Source organism: Caretta caretta, chromosome 11 (genome assembly GCF_965140235.1).
Source record: "Caretta caretta isolate rCarCar2 chromosome 11, rCarCar1.hap1, whole genome shotgun sequence".
NCBI classification, from domain to species: Eukaryota; Metazoa; Chordata; order Testudines; family Cheloniidae; genus Caretta; species Caretta caretta.
Genome location: NC_134216.1, coordinates 47,728,279 through 47,750,820, shown reverse-complemented (window position 1 = coordinate 47,750,820; position 22,542 = coordinate 47,728,279). Strand labels below are relative to the sequence as shown.

General features: G+C 39.2%; 1 protein-coding gene across 10 annotated transcripts in view; it reads left to right on the top strand.

The window, feature by feature from the left end:
- PDE1A (phosphodiesterase 1A) overlaps positions 1–22,542 on the top strand; it is a 373,257-nt gene that overhangs the window by 179,528 nt on the left and 171,187 nt on the right. Inside the window, exon 1 of one of the 10 annotated variants that reach the window (XM_048869745.2) lies at positions 4,624–5,218. The exons of the other annotated variants lie outside the window; for them this stretch is intronic. Within the exon in view, the coding sequence (XP_048725702.1) occupies positions 5,166–5,218 (53 nt within the window). The 5' untranslated portion in view covers positions 4,624–5,165. Of the gene's footprint in view, positions 1–4,623; positions 5,219–22,542 lie in introns of those variants that run through there. 10 annotated transcript variants of the gene reach the window in all.

Genomic DNA, 22,542 nt, shown 5'->3' with positions numbered 1-22,542 from the left:
AGGCAGCTGCTGCATTGTAGGCACTCCCACCATTGATGTAGACATGGCAGCTACTACCAGGGGAACTTTTCTTCTGTCTTTAGTAGCACTTTTAGGAGTGCACCATGTAGTCGCCCCTCATCCAGCAGCTGCTCCAGCATATTGAAGATATAGGGCTGAGGTTTATTGCACTGAGTGGGAGTTCTAAAGAGATTGCAGCCTGCCTTTTCCCACATCTAGTGACTGCCTGTCCCTCTCCATCCCAGCTTGGAATCTGAAGAAATGGGAGGGAGCCTAGAAACGCATTACCCACCATAGAACTTCCACACCATCCAGGTGAAACCATCTCATCCTAGCCTCCCTTTTCCTATGTGCCAAGGGATGCTTGCTCCTCCACAAAAGCAGATAGGGAGACTTGTGCACTTCAGGAATAAAAGGGGAGCCATTCCTAAGGGATCCCCAAACCCACACCAGAGGAGCCTGCAACCCAGCCAACCACCCTACAGCAGGAGGAGTCACCTGGCAACACCACTGTCATCAGAGGTTGCGTGGTGCCCACCTCTCACCAGTGCTGCTACTGTAAAGAACAACTGCTAGATAGGGAAGCGCTGAGGAGCAGAAAACACTGTGTCATAAAGGAGGGGGCTGGAAAGACTGTTGAATTTGGGGAGGAGTATAGAGCTGCTAGACGAATTATTTTTGTGGGGGTAAGGAGAAGTTCAGAATGTGAATAGTATTAGTTGATGGTTTTGGAAGGTAGAAGGTTTGTTTTACACAGGTGTGTCACCAAATTAGGTGGAAAACATTTGAGGGAGCCCCTTTTTAAAATGTTGGCAACTTACCGCTGTGCATGCACTGTTTTAGAGATTGCAAGTTTGGGAAAAGAGATCTGGAAGGGTAAGTGTTAAGAGAGAATTACCACCATTAATTTCCTGCATGAATCTTGGTATTTAAAAGTAATTTTTGGAGTATGAGTAGCTTTACAACCATTGTTACCATCCACCTACCCTGAACAAGACAAGAATAAGAATTTCTCCCAGTGGTTTTTTGCCAGTCTATATTATGAGACATTATAGATTCTTTCAAGTGAGCGAAAATCACTAAAAATCTTTTAAAAAGAAAAGGAGGACTTGTGGCACCTTAGAGACTAACCAATTTATTTGAGCATAAGCTTTCGTGAGCTACAGCTCACATCCGATGAAGTGAGCTGTAGCTCATGAAAGCTTATGCTCAAATAAATTGGTTAGTCTCTAAGGTGCCACAAGTACTCCTTTTCTTTTTGCGAATACAGACTAACACGGCTGTTACTCTGAAATCCATAAAAATCTATTGATATCTTGAACCAGAACAGCATTTTTTTCCAATCAATATTTGTCGTCAAACTAACTACATACCACTGTACTCAATAATGGATAATGATAGTCTATTCATTTCCTTGCAACCCAACTGCAACTTGCTCTAGGACCCGATCTTGTTCCTGTCTAATCACAAGGTAGCAGAAGACTGGAGCTGAGTCAGGGCCATTGAAAGGTGGTGTATGCTGAGTGCCAAAAGCCTGTTACAGTTAGCTGCAATTATGTGGTAATGAGGAGCGGTGGCCCAGATTCCAGGGCAATACACTGTAAAATATGCACCGTTTATGCTCCTGCTGATGCCAGTGAAGATGGACTATTGAAGTTAGTCACTTGTCAGTGTGAATAACTTTTCTGGAAAACATTTTCATTACTTTATTTTTATTTATTAGGATTTTATCAGTTTTCATTAGCATTTTATACTTGGCATTTTTAGTGATGAGGAAAAGCAAGGGGAAGGTGGGTTGGGGGGAAGAAAGTGGGAAGGAGCAAATTTCTTTGGGATTTAGGATGCTAAAATAGTTCTGGGATACACAAGTCAAAACTTGGCATTCCTGGCTCTGAGCCAGTGCAATATTATTATTGGCTATGGTGGACAAAATTTCAGTCTTTACTGAATACATTATAATTGTTTTGCCATATGCTTTCTAAATGCATACATATAATGATGTCTGTATACTGAACATTATAACTTCGGAGTAAAGATGACATCATCTTGTTAAGGTGTCAGAAAATATCCTTTATTTAGTACAGACAGGCTACAGAAGATGAAGTTAAAATAATGCTAATAATAAAGATACTGATTACAACATAAAATGACAGTATCACTATGTAATACCATTTTTGAAAGAACAAATCTCATTTTAATCTTTTCAATTTGAGACATGGGCTTTTTTAAAAAATGAGTGTAGAAATCCATTGCTATTTTTAATTATTCAAAAAAATAGATGTTAAAAAAATCTAAGTCCAATTATAGCTGTTGGACTTAGTGAACAATATGGGGAAGTTTTTAACACCTGTAAATTCCTGTGGATGCTAAACAAAGCCAATGCACTCAATGGTTTAAAGTCCAACATGTCAAATGCAGACGCTTATAGCTAAGTAGCTAAATCCAAATTTTTGCGTCTAATTATATAGAAGCAGGTAGGTGAGGGAGTGTAAAACCTAATGGACAGAGCTGGTCAGAAAATATTTGGGTTTTTTCCCCCTATGGAAAATTTAGATTTTTCAGTGAAAAATAAAAAACTGAACATCTTTGTCAAAAGCTTTGAAATGAAAACTGAAATATACAATTTGGAAATGTTACCAAGGTGCCTCATGTCCCCATTATTCCCTATGGGTTTGGTTTTCTAGTAGGACTACATGATACACCACGATCTCCTCTCTTGGTAAAGCATTGGATTGCACAAAGGGAGCCCCTGTCTGTGATGAATCATGGGAGATGAGGTCCAGTTGCATAGAGGAGAATGGTGACATGAGGCAGTTGAACTACAACTTCCATGAGGCATCAGAGTGGCATTTCCAAATTGAAACTTGCTGGGTTTTGGATGTTCCTCTCATTTTTATTTTTATTGTATTTATTAATAATAATATTTATTATTTAATCCAAACCACCCACAGAGTTTAAATTTTCCATGGAAAGCAGACAGTTCTTATGAAAGATGTTTTTAAATCAAAACCTAATTTTTTCTGTCAAATATTTTTGACAAATAATTTGGCCAACCTTAACTGATGAAAGCAGGTGGGAATTGGTGAGCTTGGAAAGTGGTCCTGTCGCTCTTGTGACAATCTGTCCCTTCTCTGATCTCATTGGAGTCCCTCCACACATGTTGTTGGGGCTGTGGAAGGAACTCTTTTTGCCATTATTCCTTTCTAAACCACTCAGGCATTTCACAAGTAAATTATACACGTTCCATCTGAAATGAATCCCCCTCCACAATGTGACCCTGTCTCTGACAGGGTGGTCCAGGGCTATAGCTGTTGGGGGAGCTATCTGAGGATTTTAGGGAGCTGGATTTTAATACAAAGTTACAGGGTGTCTAGTTGATCTCAGAGGATTCCATACTCCTCTCTACCTCTGGGTCTAACTGTAGTGTAGGAGAAAATACTGGATTATGGTGACTGACTGGAGAGGGCCCTCTGTCTGTACCTTTTTAGATGGCTGCAAGACTGACCAAGATTTCAGCAGATACTCTTAGATTTTCTCCATGTAAGAAAAATTTGTGGCTTACATTATTCAGCTAATGCAGAAACAGAATCTTTCATAGTGAGGGGATCAGTTTCTGTGTGTTCCCTGACCAACCCACCTCACACTACTGATCTGCTTTATAAACAAGAAATATCCAATCTAGGAGGGGATTTTCAAAGACACTAATTGTAGCTAAGTCCCATGAAAAGTCAATGGGAAATAAGCGCCATGTGTGTCTCTGAAAATTGCCCTGCAAGAGGCCAAGGAAGAAATGATTGCCAGTGAGCGATAGATGAGATTTCAAGGGAATGTCTTTCAAGAAAATGTTTGAGATTTTACTAGAAGGCCTGCACAATGAGAGAGTGAGCACTAAATTGCTCAGATACCACTGTGATGGGAGCAGTATAAAAACCTAAATAGTATTTCTTAATGATTATATGTATTGTTCTTTTATGGACATTTTGCAGAATTCATAATTTTTAACATGGAATGTGGTATTTTTTTTAACCTAAACACTTTAAAAAAATCTAGGACACCTCTTGGCATGACTTATCCTGCCGTTTGCTTCTGCTGCTGTATTTATGGCACCTTCCAGATTTAATTTGGTGTTTACATTGTATAATTTAATCATGTGTGATATCAATCTTAAGTTCACAAAAAAATAAATTACAATGGCTTTTTTTGTGGCCTCTTTACCATATCACTTACCCCAAATTAATTGCATTACCACCATTTGAGTTCCTCCTGATTTATGCTAGTTTGATGTCAGTCAGCTCCTAGCATCTTGTTTCATCTGTTTGAATTCTCTGAAGTCTTTTGGTACATACAACGGTGGTGCATTAGTGTTGTCAACTGAACTCAGCTGTCTTTCTTTTCCTCGCTCCCGCAGGGAAGGTCTGCTTTTGTGTCGTAATGGTTCCAGCTGCAAACACCATTCTCTGCATCAGCCAACTGTAGGTTATTAGGTCACGAGTGCCAAAAATTATGAGTAGTGCTTCAATTTGCATAGTTATTATCCACACATCATTCAGAGTGAATAAAAGCCAGATTGTAAAATAATTACGATCTCTTGAAGTGGAGCCAGCCCCAGAAACCAGATCCATCAGTCTTCATTAATTTGTATACAGTTCTTTTAACAGAACAAACTTTCTGAAGGTACTCGCATAGGAATGTTGAGGCAGCTGCACAACTTTTATTTTGAAGAAAAAGTTGAGCTTCAGAACAGCGTGTTTGTGAGAGAGAGAGAGAGAGAGAGAGACTGCATTTAAGACTTTGACCAGCATGTGTAAGAAGTGTTCTCATGGCTGGACTAATCTAACACATTTTTACCTGGGTAAAACTTGGCAAAGTTTCACATTTTCTTTCCACAGTTGAAAGGAATCCAGTACAATTCCCTCCTTCGATCAACTTGACTCCAGTGTTTTTGGATAGCCTGCACGGTTTGGTAGTGCACAGACGTGCCTGTCTTATGTGGCCTCTATGGCCCTTTTTTGCTCTTCTGTCAGAGAGAGGGAGGGAGGCTTCCCCCAGCACCAAAATTTCATTCTGTGTGCTCTCTGCAGCACAGTAGCTAAGAACAAGTTTCCAGATTACTCCCTGGGTTTTTTGGCGTTATTTGCAGGAAGAAGTCATTCCCCCCCCTTTAAATGGATGATTGTGTTACAATCAAGAAAAAGCATCTCCAAAGACCTATTTTTAGGTAAGTGATGCTCTTGTTACTTTGAACTGAAATGTTCCAGACTTTTCCCCTACATGCTTATTTATTAACTTAAGTTAATAAATATACAGAAACAAAGAAAATATTTCAGTGGATTAAGCCTCAAGTTTAACTTGGTGTGTCCCACTAAAACATTAGATGCTTTAGTAACTTGGAATTGTTCTTTCAGCTTGTACTGAAACTTTGTGGAAGTTGGGGTGTTTTTTTTTGTTTTTGTTTTTAACATCATCAACTTTTTCAAGTTTTTTGTGAGAGATTTTCCTTGTGAAAGAGGCATGGCACTTGAAAAACTTTTTTTATTTACTAAAGCTCTGCAGTCTCCGAATGTTTTCTGAATTATTAAGCCCTTTAAATGCAGAACATTGTTCTTGCTTGGTTTGGCTGATTATGTCTGAATGGCAGAATTTTCATGCTGGAAATGAGACACCTTTCAGAGTGAAGTAGCTTGCTCACAGGGACTTAAAGCCAAGTTCTACATGTGATTAAACAATGCATTTTATAGCTAGCTCATAGGAATAATTATGGAGGAAGATTAATGAATCAGAATTAGTTTTGTGTTTTGTGTGATCTTTTCTACGTATATTTTATCTGTGAAATATCCTGGTAATTTATGAGATTGTTTTTATTTGATCTCTTTGCTTTCTGATTTCTAGTATATTTAATCAGTTGTAAAAGTCCTTTGGTGTAGATCTGGCTAACATAATCAAATACTCCAAAAATCCTCTCTCTTCCCTCTTGACTCAACTAGCTTGAAAGCTAGTGAACCTGCATGGAAATAGCATTGTTCTACTGCTATGAACAGGGATTGATGGCTGTAAAAAGAAAATAAAGCTACAATAGTTCACACTTTTGTTTATTACTAGTGACATCCTAAACACAGCTCTCAATCCTACTGGATAGAACATGATGACATTGATAGGGTATTGTAGTCACAGTGCTGATATGATAGATAAATATAAGATTATAGATGGCACTATGGCATGTACAGGGTTGTAATTTAATGGATGATGTCATAAACTATGCAAATGCAGTAATAATTGGTGTCTGAGCTTCAGAGGAAATTCAGACAAGTACTTGTACCAGGATTTTCTGTTGTTGTTGTTTAAATATTGGGGGAGAAGGAAGGGGATGGAATCTTTAGAATACGATACCAGCAGAAAATCAGAAATTCTAAGGCATTGTGTAAATTAAGTAGCTGGAATATCAGCCGTAAACTTGAATAACTTGGATTTTGTGGATTTGCCACACAATATTCAGGATGACTAAAACTGAATATGTTGCATTTCTTTTATCAAAGACAAATATTTTTAATGTAAAAAGGTTTTGACTGAAGATTAAACAATGTGTAATATTTTCTTAACATGACACCTTTTCCATTCAAATTAATAGTTTCAGGCAAATATATATCTGTTCACACATCTATAATTATTTTTAAGATGCTCAGTAATTATCCAATAAGCTTTGACAAATGTTGTCTAAAACACACATTCTTCACCCTCTTTTGAAGCAATTATAGTCATGGGTGAATGAGTATATACTTCCTGGTATGTTCAGAGAACTTCTGTGATGACTTTAATTGCTGCCAGAGCTCAAAGATGTAGCTAAGTCAGAGACAAATAGTTTACTGAAGCTATTTTATGGAATTTTTCCCAAAGCGTATTCTGGGAGTAAATGTTAAATGAACAGAGTATTTCTATTTATTACTTTTTACTTTTATTATTCAGCATTTCTACTCAAACCCATTTCCCACAAATCTGTTCTAAATGATGAACAGCTAACTGCTGCTGCTGGCAACTGCAGGGCCGTAGAACTAAAAAACCCTAACATGGACGGCACCCTAAGATTTCACTGAGTAGCTATTACTGCTCAGTCACAGGAACTGTGTATATACTACAGAATTTTTTTAAGAAGTATTTCCTCAGTCAAGACCAAACAGGAACAAAATCTCCTTGCGACATAAAAATTGTCACATGCAGTAAATAAAGATGTTATCATATGAAATATTGTAGCTGTGTTGGTCCCAGGATATTAGTGAGACAGGGTGGGTGAAGTAATATCTTTTATTGGACCAATTTCTGTTGGTGAGAGAGACAAGCTTTCAAGCTACACAGAGCTCTTCTTCAGATCTGGGAAAGGTACTAAGGGTGTCACAGCCAAATTCAAGATTGAACAGATAGTTTAGTGTAAGGTTTCAGAGTATTCAGAGGGTTTAGTATAAGTAGTTAGCACATATTCTAAGGGACCATTCAAGCTGAAGTGGCCCACTAACACCCCTGTAGTCATAGTGCAAAAAGGCAGGGTTAGTGGGTTACTGTTTGTTGTAATAAGCCATAAATTCGGTGTCTTTATTGAGACGATTTTTAGTGTCTAGCAAAATTATAAATTTATTAAACTGTGGGTTTTTTTTGTTGTATTGCAGAGTAGCCTCCCAATTAGATGACGTCTGCTGCTGACCTTAAATTTCTTGTGCTCTGGAGACTACCTAGTGGTCAGGGGACTTAAATTCAGTAGGTGGTCAGGACCCAGCAGACAAGCTGTTTAGCAGGCAATGCAATTGTACATTCAAAGGGGTGAGCAGTCTGTTAGAAAGCATTTCTCTCTCCAATACACCACTTTCAGATACAGACGAGCTTCAAACTTTCCAAAATTCTGTATGTTAATTCTATTTCAGGGGCAGATAGCTTCCTTAACCATTGATGTATAAGCTCAGGAAAGACAGTTATTTCTGTGTAAAACACTTATATGGCTGTAATATCAGAGCACTTGACAATCTTTAATGTAGTTATCCTCAAACACCCTTCTGAGGTGTGGAAGTGCTCTTATCCTCATTTTACAGATAGTCTCTATGTGCCTCAGTTCCCTAGGTGACTGACTCAAGGTCACACAAGAAGTCTGCATTGGAGCAGGACTTGAACCCAGATCTCCCAAGTCCCAGGCTAGTGCCCAAATTACTGGGCCATGCTTCAATCCTGTAATCTTGACTTTGGCCTCCATACTTGAGACACGAGCTGAACTTAATCCTTTAGTCACCTATTCTTATTTATCATGGTCAGAGATAGGCCAACACCAAAACCGTTTATCTCTTTTCCACACCTCACAAAAAAAAGATCCCTCTCTCCAAATTTGGTATTTTGGATAAGAGCTAGCTTGATCCAAACAAATTCTGGCTTTGCAAAGAGAGAATATCCCACCTGATATTTTTAAACTGAAGAATAAAATATGTTTTGCGCATTAGACCCTTTCATACCAGGATCTCAGAGCATCTTGCGAGTATTAATTCTCATGGTATATTTGTGAAATAGGTAAATACATGCGAGGAAACTGAGGCAGAGGGGCTAATGGACTTGCCCAAGATAACACAAAGAATCAGTGGTAGAATATAGAACTCCAGAGTGCCATGCTTTGCTAAACCATGCTCTCCCCCGAAATTCAAATCACCCTGTTTGCTTTCTTTTATTACAATGGTCTTGTGTCCACTCACAAGACTTTTCCTCAGTCTCATGTATAAGACAGGGATGGTCATTGAATTGAATGGAATGCCATTAATGAACTGTTGACACACACGCTATTTTATACATAACCACACATGCTGGTAACTTACTTCTGTGTTAGAGTTTGAAAGGAAGTCAGATCAATAATTTACCAGAGATAAGAAAATACTTCCCACTGACTTTTCTTTCCATGAAAAGACAAAACTTGCACTGAAAATGGCACTGAGGGACAAATGAAACAACAAAATAATTGATGCAGCTGGTTTGCTAGCATAAATTTCGTAATTGCATGAGATTGGACAAAATCTCAACAAGGTAGATTAAGAGCATGCAGTATGTCCTTTTTGTGGGACACTGAGAAAAAAAAGATATTCTGCACATTTGGTTCTGCTTCAATAATCCTAATAGTGCAGGGAAAGCTCAAAGATAAGAATGGAGCAGCTAGGTTACCTATCCCTAGCTTCTAGCAGCTTTTTAGATGTTAGTTGTGATATAGATGTAGATTATGTTCATGTGTGTACCAATAGCTTTGGATGTATGTCACTCTGTGTCTTGCGCATGGAATTTGCAGGCACAGATTAGGCATGTATTTTATACTTAGAGTGTAATTTAGAAGTTTAAGGTGGTAATATTCCAAAATAAATGGAAGAGTCTTAAAAATGAAAAATTATTTTTCACTTGTAAACAGTGATTTCTTGTTAGAGATACTAAATGGGTTGGCATGAAGTTAATTAATGGCACAGCCACATGAGGTAGACTTTAAAAAGGCCAGCCTTTTGAAATTTACCTGTGGAAAAAATTTCATATAGTAGAGGCAATAAAGCATTTCTTGAACAAGAAAAGACCCTTATGATTATTCTTGTCAAAGCCAATTTTCTAAAGTGCTTACCTTTTAAAATCTGATTATATACAGTTTTTGCCCTGGATTACCTGCTCTGCCAGACAGACAACTCCATTCTATTCTATAAGGCAACATCACATAATGCAATTTGACTGGACAGATCTCAACTCCACCCATCAGCTATCGTTTTCAAAAACACAGCATGTTTCCTCAACCAATCTAACAATATATGAACAACAAAACTGTTTTTTAAACAAAATGATTTACTGCTATTGGTAATAATAATAATAAACAGTTGTGTTATAGGAAAGGTGGCAATTACATGTGTTACAAATAATTTTATATAACTACTTGATATGAAATTCTCCATAGATGGGGCTAAACATAGGTAGCCTCAACATAGTTTGTCAACTGGTGTAAACTGTGTAGCTCCATTGAATTCCATCTGACTCAGAGACCCTTGCCCAAAGGATTCCACTAGGGCTGGCTAGAGCCCCATTGTCAGTAAGAGGAGATTTTCAAACCCACAGATGGGAATTAGGTGCCTAACTTGGGGGTTGGGCACCTAGCTGCCCTTTGTGTGTGCCTTTCAAAATCTCCCTGTATGGCTATCATGTTGGTCAAGCATGCACTCTTTTTTTCTGGATGGAAACTCGCACAGAAGCCAACTCAAGCCCTTTGTCATATTTGTTACTTGTATCACGGTGATGCCTTTAGGGCCTCATCTCTAAGCAGGAGCCCTGTTGTGCTCGTCATCTGGCTTTGGACTGAGGGATTTTTTCCAGAGAGTACCAGGGACAGACAGAAATGGGGACATTGTTCTGAAAGTGGGAGAAAATCAAAGAGGGTTAGAAGGAGAGCTGATTTTTCCTGCTACAGGGTTAGGCCCAGTGATGTCTTGTCTGTGGCTTCTGCAAGTGGAATTACCTGCTTGTAGTCTGGCTGTTTCTGTCACCTCTGCTCTGTGTAAATAGGAATTGTGTACATAGTATAAACAAATTAATTAGATTAGGAAACAGCTGGAGTCTCTAACTTCTACTGAAAAAATACCCAGTCCAAATCCCCCAAAGCTGCTGTATCTTGCCAAAAGAACAAGAGAACTCTGAGTTTAGCAGGTTCGTTATTTTGCAGAATCCTGCCTTGGTATTTTTATGGGTAGCTAAAATCAGCTTCAAAAATTGGGTACCAAACCTCTCTGCTGTTCCAGGGTGGAAGCTCATCAATGGGGATTTTTACACCAGCCATGTGCAGGTAGGGAGTTCCACTAATGCTGTACACTGAGGTGACAACTCAGTCATATCTTCTAGATTTCTGTACAGTGTTTGGTTTTTAGAAAATGTTTATAGTGTTGCAATTTATAAGCTAATAAAGTAGCTTTTGATTTGTTTCACTTAAGTGCAATGTAATAAACTACAGAGACTGCATGCTTTCTTTCAGACCTTATTTGTTGGCAAAATCTTTCCTTTTCCCCCTTAAACAATATACTAAAATTTATTTTCTAGCAAAAAATAACTCTCCTTTAAGCCAGCGATGTAATGCCCTTACATGGCTCTTTGCTGTTTCTTGAAGCTCAAAATACTCAAGAGTTTTACTGCAGGCAAGCATACCCACCCATGTGGGAAAGCATGAATGCTCAATCTTATTTATTAAAATTGTTCTATTTGTAGGTCAAGATCTCTAATTCCCTGTGGCTCTAGTTCAGAACAATACTTAAGCATGTGCTAAACAGGGATGCTTTCCTGAATCAGGGCCTATCGGTTTGTTACTATTTGTCAGGAGTATACCAAGAGTCGGCACCTCTTTAATCAAAAGTCCATGGAAAAGATGCCAAATCAGACTCATGAAGTGGTTTACAATAACAAGGAAGCAATTCACTTATGTATAGTGGCTTTATCATGTCCTGTGATATTTTCCCATTATTAGAATATAATACTGAAGTGGGCTGATGTCAAAATACTTTGTGTAAATAACTATCCATCTCACAGAACATCTTTTTAGCTAACTTCCTTCTAACCTAGTTTAAATGCATCAGTACCCCCCTACCCACTTAGGAAGAACATCATTTAAAGGGCAGAGGAAGTCAAAAGGGAATAATTTACTGTTTAAGTAAACAGCATAGAAAAGGAAAAGATTTTAGAGCAATTCAGAGAGTGCTTGGTAAAATGGGATATTTATCCCCTTCACTTAAACAATTGTCTTAAACAAATGTGTCCAAACTGTTATCCTCCTTCTCCTCACAGTATGTCATTAAGAAGCAGATGTGCTACAGATTTAACAAGTTTATATGGAATTATGTACTGTAACTAATACAAATATACATTGTCTTCCATTATTGCTAGTGATCAATTAGTTGTTAATTGTACATGAATGTAGCACATTCACTTAATGAAATGATTATTTATTCCCTGGGTTCCAGAACCACCCTTTGCTTCTAGCCCTGAGCAAAGGGCCACATGTACATGCACTGCTTCAGAAATTACAACTTGTTCTACTTGCTCTAATGGGAAACTATTTTACAGTAACCTTTTACAGGGCACATCTTACTCCTCATCTTGCACCACCTCAGCTCTGCTGACCAGTGTGTTGGGTGAGGTGGAGCTTGAGGCTCAGCCTACTCCCCCCTGAGCATGTTCTACCCACCTGCTTGCTCATGGTGGGCAATAGTGACCCCAAGAAGATTGTGCAGGGGATAAGGTGGGGATTCACATTCCCTTCTGCTCCCGTGTGAGTACAACAGGATACTGATGTCTGAACCCAAAGTTATTGAGCAGGGTATTGTTTAACACTTAATTTTTAAAATGACTTTTCATTAAATGGTTACTTCTGAAGGCAGGAAGGTGAGGAGACTGGCCTGGAAAGTCTTCATGGAAGAAGTGGGTTATGGGAAGAAGTTAAGAGGAGAGAGGGAAACTTCTCCATGCACAGGGGCAGTGTGAAAAGAAAGGTGTGAAGATGAGACTGGGAGAAGAATGTGGCAGGAGCAAAAGGAAAGAGGTCTGTGAGCAGCATAGAGAGCCAAAAGGGGATTGGGGAGTAGAAGGAAAGGAAAGTCGAGATGTAGGTGGCAGCAAGTTGATGATGGGTGTAGAAGGTGAGGCTGAACATGCTGGTTATGTGGGAACAGAGCTTAGTGGAGAGAGATGGAGAAAATGGGTCTGAAAATGGCACTGAGGCTGTGAGCCTGGGAGAAGAAGCAAAGGTTGGAGTCAATGGCCGAGTGAAGCAAGGCCCTGCACTCAACTTGATGGGCATTTCTCTGTTTGTCTTCATGCAGTGTGGACAACTGAAAACTTAATCTGATCAATTTTAAAACCTGAGGGAATGTCCGAGGCATCAATGGACAAAACTCTAGTGATTTTGTTGACCATCAGAAAACCAGAAGGGAGACGTGAAAGACACATGGAGCCTTCTGGCACTCTACCATTTCAACTCTACCCATTGTCCTACTAGAGTTTAAAACGTTAATGCCCCGAATGACACATCTCCCAGTCAGTAAGACCATAAGTACTTTAACAAGTTACAAATTATACAATTTTAACTATTTACATATTTAGATATGTCCCTAAAATAGAAGGAAATAGAAGGGTAGTACACAGGGAACATGTATAACATGCCTTAGCTGTTAAAAAAATATTCCTTGCTCTCCCTCCTGAGAGATGCCTAACAGTTGTGGGGTGGGTTGTCAGCCAGCAGGGGGAACTAGTTGGAGAGGAGAGTGAATGAAACTTTATTCATTCATCTCTACTAGCATCCTGCTTGCTTCCTGAAAACATACATGCTGAAAGGGAGAGAGAAAGAGAGGGCCCCAGCTTTCTGCCCAAGCTTTCCAATCCGGAGCAAGACAGGGGCTTTGAAGGGAGGAGGATAGGGGAGACTGGTATGAGGGAGGTGAGAATGGGGGATACAGAGAGGATGACACACCAGAATCTTGTGGGGGGAATGGAGGAATGCAAGGAGCCCATGGTGAGTGCAACGAGCTTGGGCTACAGAAGCAGTGAAGTGTGTGAGCCTCTAGTGAATAGTGATAGAGAAGGAGGAGAATAGTTTTGTTTCGGATAGACTGAACTTGAAATGCTGATGGGATATGCAGAAGGAGATGTGAGGTTGGTCAAAGGGACAGAGATAAGGAGCTGAGAGGTTGATTTGGCAGTCAGTGGCAGACAAATGATAGGTAAACCCATGAAAGCAGAGGAGGTTACACAAAGAAGGGGGAGGATTAGATAGAGGACAAGGACAAACTATTGAGGTTTACCATAGAATCATAGAATATAAGGGTTGGAAGGGACCCCAGAAGGTCATCTAGTCCAACCCAAATAGAAATGAGGGGGAAGAGAGGATGAGGATTTTCCAAATGAGAGATGGAAGGTGAAGGGGAGTTTTGGAGAGAGCAGCTGCAGATCCTGTGCTGGAGATAAAAGGATTTTGTGAGTTGTGTGTTGCATTTGGTCTGTATGTTTTCGGTGAGTGTCATGTGGCTGGGCTTTTGGGCCCCAGAGCAGGCCAAGAGAGAGGTCTTGTAAGGTTGTGTCTCTTAGGAGACCATATGACTGGGACTCTTAGGCCTGTGATCAGTCCTGTAACTCCATTGATTTCAAGTCCCGATTCTCACAAGTGTGAGATCAGAGTTGTGTTTTATAAGAATAGAAATGTGCTTTGACTCAGTAAGGAGGCCTTAGAAACATAGTCAGGGGCAGTTTTAGTGGAAGGCAGTCAGTTGGAGATCCTGGTGAGAGGAGGCAGAGGAAGTCTGGATAGTGAGGGTAGATGGCATGCTCAAGTATTTTGTAAGAAAGGAAAGGAGGGAGAAAGGGCAGTAATTGAAATAGGTGGGGCCAAGGCGATGCTATTGAGAAGACAGAATATCAGAGGATGTTTGTTCTGTACACAGATTGAAAGGAGATTGCTGCAAGAGCAGTTAAAGACATGTGAGGGAGGGAATATTGTAATTTGCTTTTCTGTCTTAAAACTATTTAGGTATATTGGCACAGTTGTCCAAATGTTCATATACAACTCCTTAATCATGCCAGTGTAAAGTGAAAAAATAGATTTTCAGGTATTTTTGTGAGGAAAAACTGATTTAAATGAAATGGTGTCTAAATTAGATTACTAAGCATTATAGCATAGTGTAATCTCTGCGAACTGTACTCTTTAAAGGCAGTACATTAATAATACATTTATTTGATAGGTGAGCATTCTGTGATGCATGTGTTCAGTTTAACACTATTGTGGACTTTATAAGGGAATGTAATATAAAATATTATATATACACATATCCTCAAGCTTTATATTAGGATTGACCTTTATTCCCTTTTTTACCTTTACCTAAACCCAAGAACTGATCTGATTTCAGTTCAGACAGTAGAGGTGGGAAGAGAAGTTGCTAAGTGAGACTAGAAGGGCATCCAGTGATTCACATTAGATTTGTTCACATTGCTAAAGTTCATTCTTTAGTTCAAATCTGAGTGTCTCCATTAAAAGTTTAAAGACACTTTCGAGGATTATTTTATGCATACCTACAATTCTAAAATTTTCTCATGAGATTGACCTAAAATACGCCATTTCATCAGGAATAATTAATATCTGAATACACACAAAATCAGGTTTTCCCAGACAATTTTGCCTGTCATATTTTATCTGGATCAAATCAAGCTGTCAGTACCCAGTGATGGTAGTTAATTAAAATAGGAACTAGGTTTAGCTTTAGGAGACAGACAGGACTGGTCACACAGGCTGGAAAGGAGCCAGCCCTGATGGAGGGTGGTAGTCCAGACTGGGAGGGTCCCTCACAAGAAGGCCAGGTTATGCCTCAGTTGGAGGGGAAAAAGAAGGCAAAGTACAAGTGCTGCTCCTCATCAAACAAGTGGAGGTAAGATACAGCTGCCCAGGCACCATTAGTTGTTTTTCAGGCGGGAAGGAGCGAGTGAGGGATCAGAGGAGATGGAGCTTGCAAGAGGGACTGTGTTTGGCAGCTGTAGGCTGTCCTACACAATGCCTGCACCATGAGAATTTTCCTCTGGCCTCTTGCGGTGCCATGACAGATGGGAAAGTCCCTTCTCTTTTATATTCGAATGACACTCAGGATTTTAGGTCCCTTAAATCAGAGGGGTCCTGTGACCATAGGCTTCACAGACCCCAAAGTCCATCTTTCTCCCCCGGCTGGTTTCTGTCTCCTTAAATTCCTTTGGCGCACAAGAAGACCCCACAGACCTCCATGCAGTAGAATCACACTAGCTCCATTGTGATTTGGGTACTCTCTCTCTCCTGAGTAGGTTACAGGATTTGCTCTTAATACCTTTGGAAATTCTACAGTATGTATGGCAGCAGTATGCAAGCATGCTGTGTCTAGAATCTAGATGTCAATGGTATGGATATGGTTCAGCCTCAACACTGAATTTCAAATACTTGTTTCAGTATTCTTCCCCAGACTCAATGTTTCAATGTACTTTGTGTATATAAAATGTTTGGCTGAACCTTAAAGAACTCATCAGATAAGGTCATTACGTTCATTTACAAACGAGGAGGGAATAACAAAGAGAGATCCAAGCCAATGTTCTATTTAGCACTGAGTGCTATGGAAATCTTGAGCTCTCAACTTGAAATGCTGTTTAATTTTCCATAAAAGCAGCTTAGGCTCACAAATGTACATTTTTTATTCTCAAATATTTCTCCTTTTATGTACATTATAAATGCTAATAATGGAAAAAATTACCAGCTGACTAGTCACCTAAGAATGGGAACCGTATTAAATTTACTTTTTTAAAGCAAGTAAAGATAGACCTAGAAAACTGCTGTTTAAAAGGAATTTAAATGCTACTAAGCATTTTAATATGAATATGGTGCCTGTGAAGAAATACTGACAGTCACCAAGAAAATTTGCAGAGTCAATAAAGAGACCAGCAAACTGATTGCAGAAAGCTTTGTGACTGTTGTAACAATACAAAAATATTTACTTAGTTCTGCTCTTGAGTATAATTTAGAATTCATCCAAAAGCTGTGAATTTAAATAATTTGATCATTATAGACAACTGTATATCTGAGGCTGACATTGAATACCAGATCTAGTTGGTGTGACCTTTGTTATAGCAGGATTAGCGAATATTAAAGAGGTGTCTTTCTTCTTTTATGTAGTTGGAAATCAGCATAGGCCTGTGATTTTCTAAGCTAAGTTGCTGGTATGCAAAAATAGTATTAAAGGAATAGAATCTCTTTAATGCATAGTTATGCTGTACATTGGAAATATAGGTGCACTTGAAATATCACCATTTGATTTAGTGTCCTGCTGTGGTAATCTTACTGAATTCAGGAGCTGAGAACCTGAATTTCAGCATTTGTAGGAAGAGGTGAAAAACAAGAACAACAACAGCAGCAAAAGGTTTTGAAATTCCAGACACTTAACATTTATTGTTTTAACAAGATTCAAATGTTATACAGAGAAAGAAAAATATTTTCCATTTCTTCATTGTACAGTTTTGAAATGTAGTAGACTATTCTGTGAGTAAGTGAGGAATATTGGGATACCATGAATGCAAAGAGGAGCTGCAGTAATGACAAAATGATTTGTTGATTATGTATTTGTACAAGTGATATTCCTTCGAGAATAAACCATCACAAAATATTGCCATGTGACTTCTGCAGAATGGATACTTATAAATCATTTCAAAAGGCCTTTAGTAAAGTTATTAGCTTTGTAGCTTGTTATACTCTAAAAAACAAGTATCTGACATTTAGTATTATGATTTATTTGTACTATCTAGGATCTAGAGGCCTCAATCAGGATTGAAGCCTTACCAAGCTAAGCGCTGTACAAACACAGAATAAAAGCTACCTGGCCCAAAGAACTTCCAGTTGATGAGGATGACTGGGGAAATCTAGGAGTCAAAATCAGATGAGAAGGCAGTTGGGAAGGATGAGGAGGGTAGTGATGATGGAGGGGAAGAGTTTGGTGCAGTGTTATTCAGCGTAGGAAAGAGCTAGAAGAGGAAAGTGGTATGAGCTGGAGAGGGTAGGTCCACATGTGTGGAAGTGGTGACAAGGAAAAGATGAAAGGGTGGAAAGGATAGATCTGGAGGGAGCTCCAGGCAGATGGAGTTTGGGAAGGTGGGTGGGGGTTTGTGAAACTGAGGATGGGAGGAGCATAGGGATCCAAAGTAGAGATAGTGAGAGTTGACAAAGGAAGGATAAGATGGGATGGGGGAAATAGAGGTGACAGAAGGTGTAAAGGAGAGGAAGGAGGAAGAAATAAAGGAGAAATGAGGCTGTGAGCATGGCGGAAAAGTAAGCCAAGTGTGTGGGTAAACTGACAAATTAATTAGCAAACAGTCAATAATATTTCTATAAGAATCCTGACCTTCACATGAAACTGTATATATATATGAATGTGTTAATTGCTTCATGTTATCTATATGTACAGTAAGTTGCATAGTGACAGTGAAACACTCTTTGTACCTATAGTAATTCTTGTGACCTATTGTATGTGTTGCTGCCATTCTGTCTGACATTACATCGTCAGTGAACTTTACCTCGATGGGCTGTTATGAAAAAGAGTGAGACTGAAACTAGATTAGTAGTTTAGTAACTCTCCCGCTGACCTTTATGGGCTTCGTAATTCATCTGTATGTTTTTTGTCAAGACCCTCTGACTCCTTAAATTTACTCCAAGTTAAATTGTGACCTACACAAAGAACCAGCTTTAACTTTCCATTAGTTCACAAACAATTTAAAAGTAAAGCTTTTCCTTGATCACCTGAGACTTTGGTTCTTGCTCTGCTTCCAAATTTGCAACATTGCCCTAATGAAGACATTAATTCAGTATCATGCTTTCCAGCCTGGGACAGTATTATCCTGCCCTGGTCAAATCTGGCCAGTATATGGGTTTAATACCCAGTTCGCCTCTCCCTCAATGTGAAGAGAACAATGCACACTTGTGGTAACCAACCAGAGATTTTCCCCAAGCACTCCAGTCAAAGCTCACCAGTTTGGATAAAAACATAATATAAATTTAACTACAAAAGATAGATTTTAAGTGATAACAAACAGATCAAAGCAAATTACTTAGTAAATAAACAAAACACAAACTAAGTCTAATACTAGAAAGATAGGATATGAACTAGCAGATTCTCACTCTGAGAGATGATACAAGCAGGCTGAAGATTCTTAAGGGGCAAGCTGCGCTTTCTTTAGAGCTTGCAAACCCTGGGTTTTTCATACACAGGCTACAAATCCCTTTAGCCTGGGTCCAGCACTTCCCCCAGTTCAGTCTTTGTTCCTCAGGTCTTTCCAGAAGTCTTTTTGTGTGGGGAGTGAAGAACCACAGATGTCATTCCCTGCCTTATATAGTTTAAGCATATGGCGGGAACCCTTTGTTTCAAAACTTGGTTCCCAGACCAGATTGTGGAAAAGTACTGACATTCCAAGATGGAGTCCAGAGACCTGTGGTCTGGTCACATGACCTTGCATTGAAGTGTGTTATAGAAGTCATTGTTTACAGGCTGGCCAAAATGCTCACAAGAAGGTTAAACTATTCCACAGTCCATTGTCTCTGCTGATGGGCCATCAGCCCTGTCTGGCTTCTTCATTGTTGTACGGTATCAAGCCGGTATCAAGTGGAGTGCCCCAAGGGTCGGTCCTGGGGCCGGTTTTATTCAATATCTTCATAAATGATCTGGAGGATGGTGTGGATTGCACTCTCAGCAAATTTGCGGATAATACTAAACTGGGAGGAGTGGTAGATACGCTGGAGGGGAGGGATAGGATACAGAAGGACCTAGACAAATTGGAGGATTGGGCCAAAAGAAATCTGATGAGGTTCAATAAGGATAAGTGCAGGGTCCTGCACTTAGGATGGAAGAATCCAATGCACAGCTACAGACTAGGGACCGAATGACTAGGCAGCAGTTCTGCGGAAAAGGACCTAGGGGTGACAGTGGACGAGAAGCTGGATATGAGTCAGCAGTGTGCCCTTGTTGCCAAGAAGGCCAATGGCATTTTGGGATGTATAAGTAGGGGCATAGCGAGCAGATCGAGGGACGTGATCGTTCCCCTCTATTCGACATTGGTGAGGCCTCTTCTGGAGTACTGTGTCCAGTTTTGGGCCCCACACTACAAGAAGGATGTGGATAAATTGGAGAGAGTCCAGCGAAGGGCAACAAAAATGATTAGGGGTCTAGAACACATGACTTATGAGGAGAGGCTGAGGGAGCTGGGATTGTTTAGCCTGCAGAAGAGAAGAATGAGGGGGGATTTGATAGCTGCTTTCAACTACCTGAAAGGCGGTTCCAAAGAGGATGGCTCTAGACTGTTCTCAATGGTAGCAGATGACAGAACGAGGAGTAATGGTCTCAAGTTGCAGTGAGGGAGGTTTAGATTGGATATTAGGAAAAACTTTTTCACTAAGAGGGTGGTGAAACACTGGAATGAGTTACCTAGGGAGGTGGTGGAATCTCCTTCCTTAGAGGTTTTTAAGGTCAGGCTTGACAAAGCCCTGGCTGGGATGATTTAACTGGGAATTGGTCCTGCTCTGGGCAGGGGGTTGGACTAGATGACCTTCAGGGGTCCCTTCCAACCCTGATATTCTGTGATTCTATGATACCTGAAAGGCTGGCTGTGGGTGTTTTCCAGAGTAAGCCTATTTGAAATACAGATCCCTAGTCAATATTCATAACTTCAGATAAAAAATGATACATGCATACAAACAGGATAATCATATTCAGAAAGTCATAACTTTTCCAATGACTCCTCACATGACCTATCTTGTACAAAATACATCATAATTATTCCATAGCCATATTATAATAATATTACTATGACAAATATGGGGTGCAGTGTCACAACAGGTGCATGCAGATTTTAAATAATTTCAACAATGAATAATATAGATGGAATGATTGTCTCTCAAGGGCCTAAAATAAAATGTATCATTGATTTCCTTCCCCCTTCCATGGGGGGAGAGGTAAATACACCTCCAAGTCTCCCCTTCCCCTTTTTAGAATGGCTTTAATGAGTCCATAGCCTAATGTAAAATTAAACCAAATCAACAATTAAAGAATTTCTGAAGGGTCCATGTTTCATACATACACTTAATTGCAGAGCTTGAATCAGAAAATTTTGATTCTGATCCAGATGTCTAACGCTGCAAATTTCCGTAGTGTTTGCGTCGAGGGGTTGATTTGTGCCTATTTCTGTTGAATTGACTGACCTTTTGTTCAGTTTAAATATATTTATTCCCCATGTATATTTGTGTACTGGCTAATACTCAAGGTGGTTGACCAAAACGGTTGACCTACTCCCAGGCAGACTTCTATTTCCTTATCCTTTAGGATAATGTTATCATTTGAAGGCCTGGTGCAATTTCCATTGAAGTAAATGGCAGTTTTCCTACTGACTTCAATAAGAATCTGATTGGGCCCTAAAGTCCAGTATTCTGTTTATTTTAGCCAGGTTTCTGACAAGGTGTTCAGGGGGGACTGTCAAGTAATCCAAGCCCAAAGTTTAGGTTTCGTTTTAACAAAATCACTCAGACTAGGACAAAAGTATTTGTACATATCTTTGTTCAATCTCAATTTGATAGTTTAGTCAATGGCTTGGATTTTCAAGGCTGTTAAAGGAATTTGGACACCCAATTCCCATTAATTTTAAATAGAGATTGGACAACCAATTCTTTAGGCAGCTTTGACAACCTGTGTACATGTACATGCGTCTATCATGTCTGTGTAGAAAAAAAAACCATTAGAATCAAAATCTGCCATGGATATCTTGGAGAATTTTGCCCCTAGTGTTAATAAAAATATTAATGGTAGCTGTTTGCAACTTCAAAGAGAATAGATTTTTGGTGGCATTTAACCATTATCTTGCAAACAGAGAAATGCAGTAATAATGCATGGTGAGAATAAGACATCTTCCAGAAATTGATGCTAACCAAACCAGTCTAGTTTCACTTTGAAGCAGAATGAAATCCAAATGAGTAAATACACAGCATGAACAGTTTAAATAAAAGTTAGATTGTAAAACTCTGTTTAAATAACCTGAGGTGGTGGTAACTCATGCTGAGGAATGTTAAAAATACATTATTTCTATCCTGACAGTGTCCCTATAAAGCACAATTGTTCTTTTCATGAAAATTGCTTTCTTTATTAGCATTCCCTAGTGAATATTCATAGAATAAAGAGTAAGTAGATGAACTGCAACTACTAATTTTCGCTATCCTGAACAGATCCATTAATGTGTACCTACTAAACTGCAGGACAGATGTTCAGAACTGCCACATGAGGTCTCCTTATGAAACTGCCAACTATACATTTGTTTAAGCTTGCAAATTTATTTAGCAAGAAAGACTGATTTCATTATGCCCAAACTACGACTTTCTTTTCCTGGGGAGGTACCAATTTGTTAGACTATGTATGAAGTAAAGCCATGATCCTGCAAAGTCTGATTTCCATGAGTAGTCCATATTCACTGAAGTCTCACTGAAGTGAATGGAACTACTGTGTGAATGTATCAGCAGTTTCATTATTTTGCCTGGGATTGAAGTTAGGCTGATATACCTACAATTACGTAAATCCTCCTGTTTACCGTTTTTATACACTGGGATGCCATTAACTTTCTTCTAGTATTATATGACCTGAATAAGTCATCTGACTTTTTCACAAATACAGAATAGAAATAGTTGAACATTTCTGCCTTTTCTGCATTATTAATGACAATTTTACCATATCAATCTAGTAGTGGACTAATTTCATTGTTAGGATTCTTTTTGTTCCTGGTATACATGAAAAACTCCTTATTGTCTTAACTTCGCTAGCCATGGATTTCTGTGTGTGTCCTACTGCTTCCCTTATAAATTTTCTTCATTTTCTAGCTTATAACTTATATTTATTACAATTGGGTTCCTTTTCCCCTCACTTATGTTACATTGATGTGTTCACTTCCGCTCTAAACCAGACTATTTTTTTTTAAGCAGCTGAGCCATCTTTCTTAATT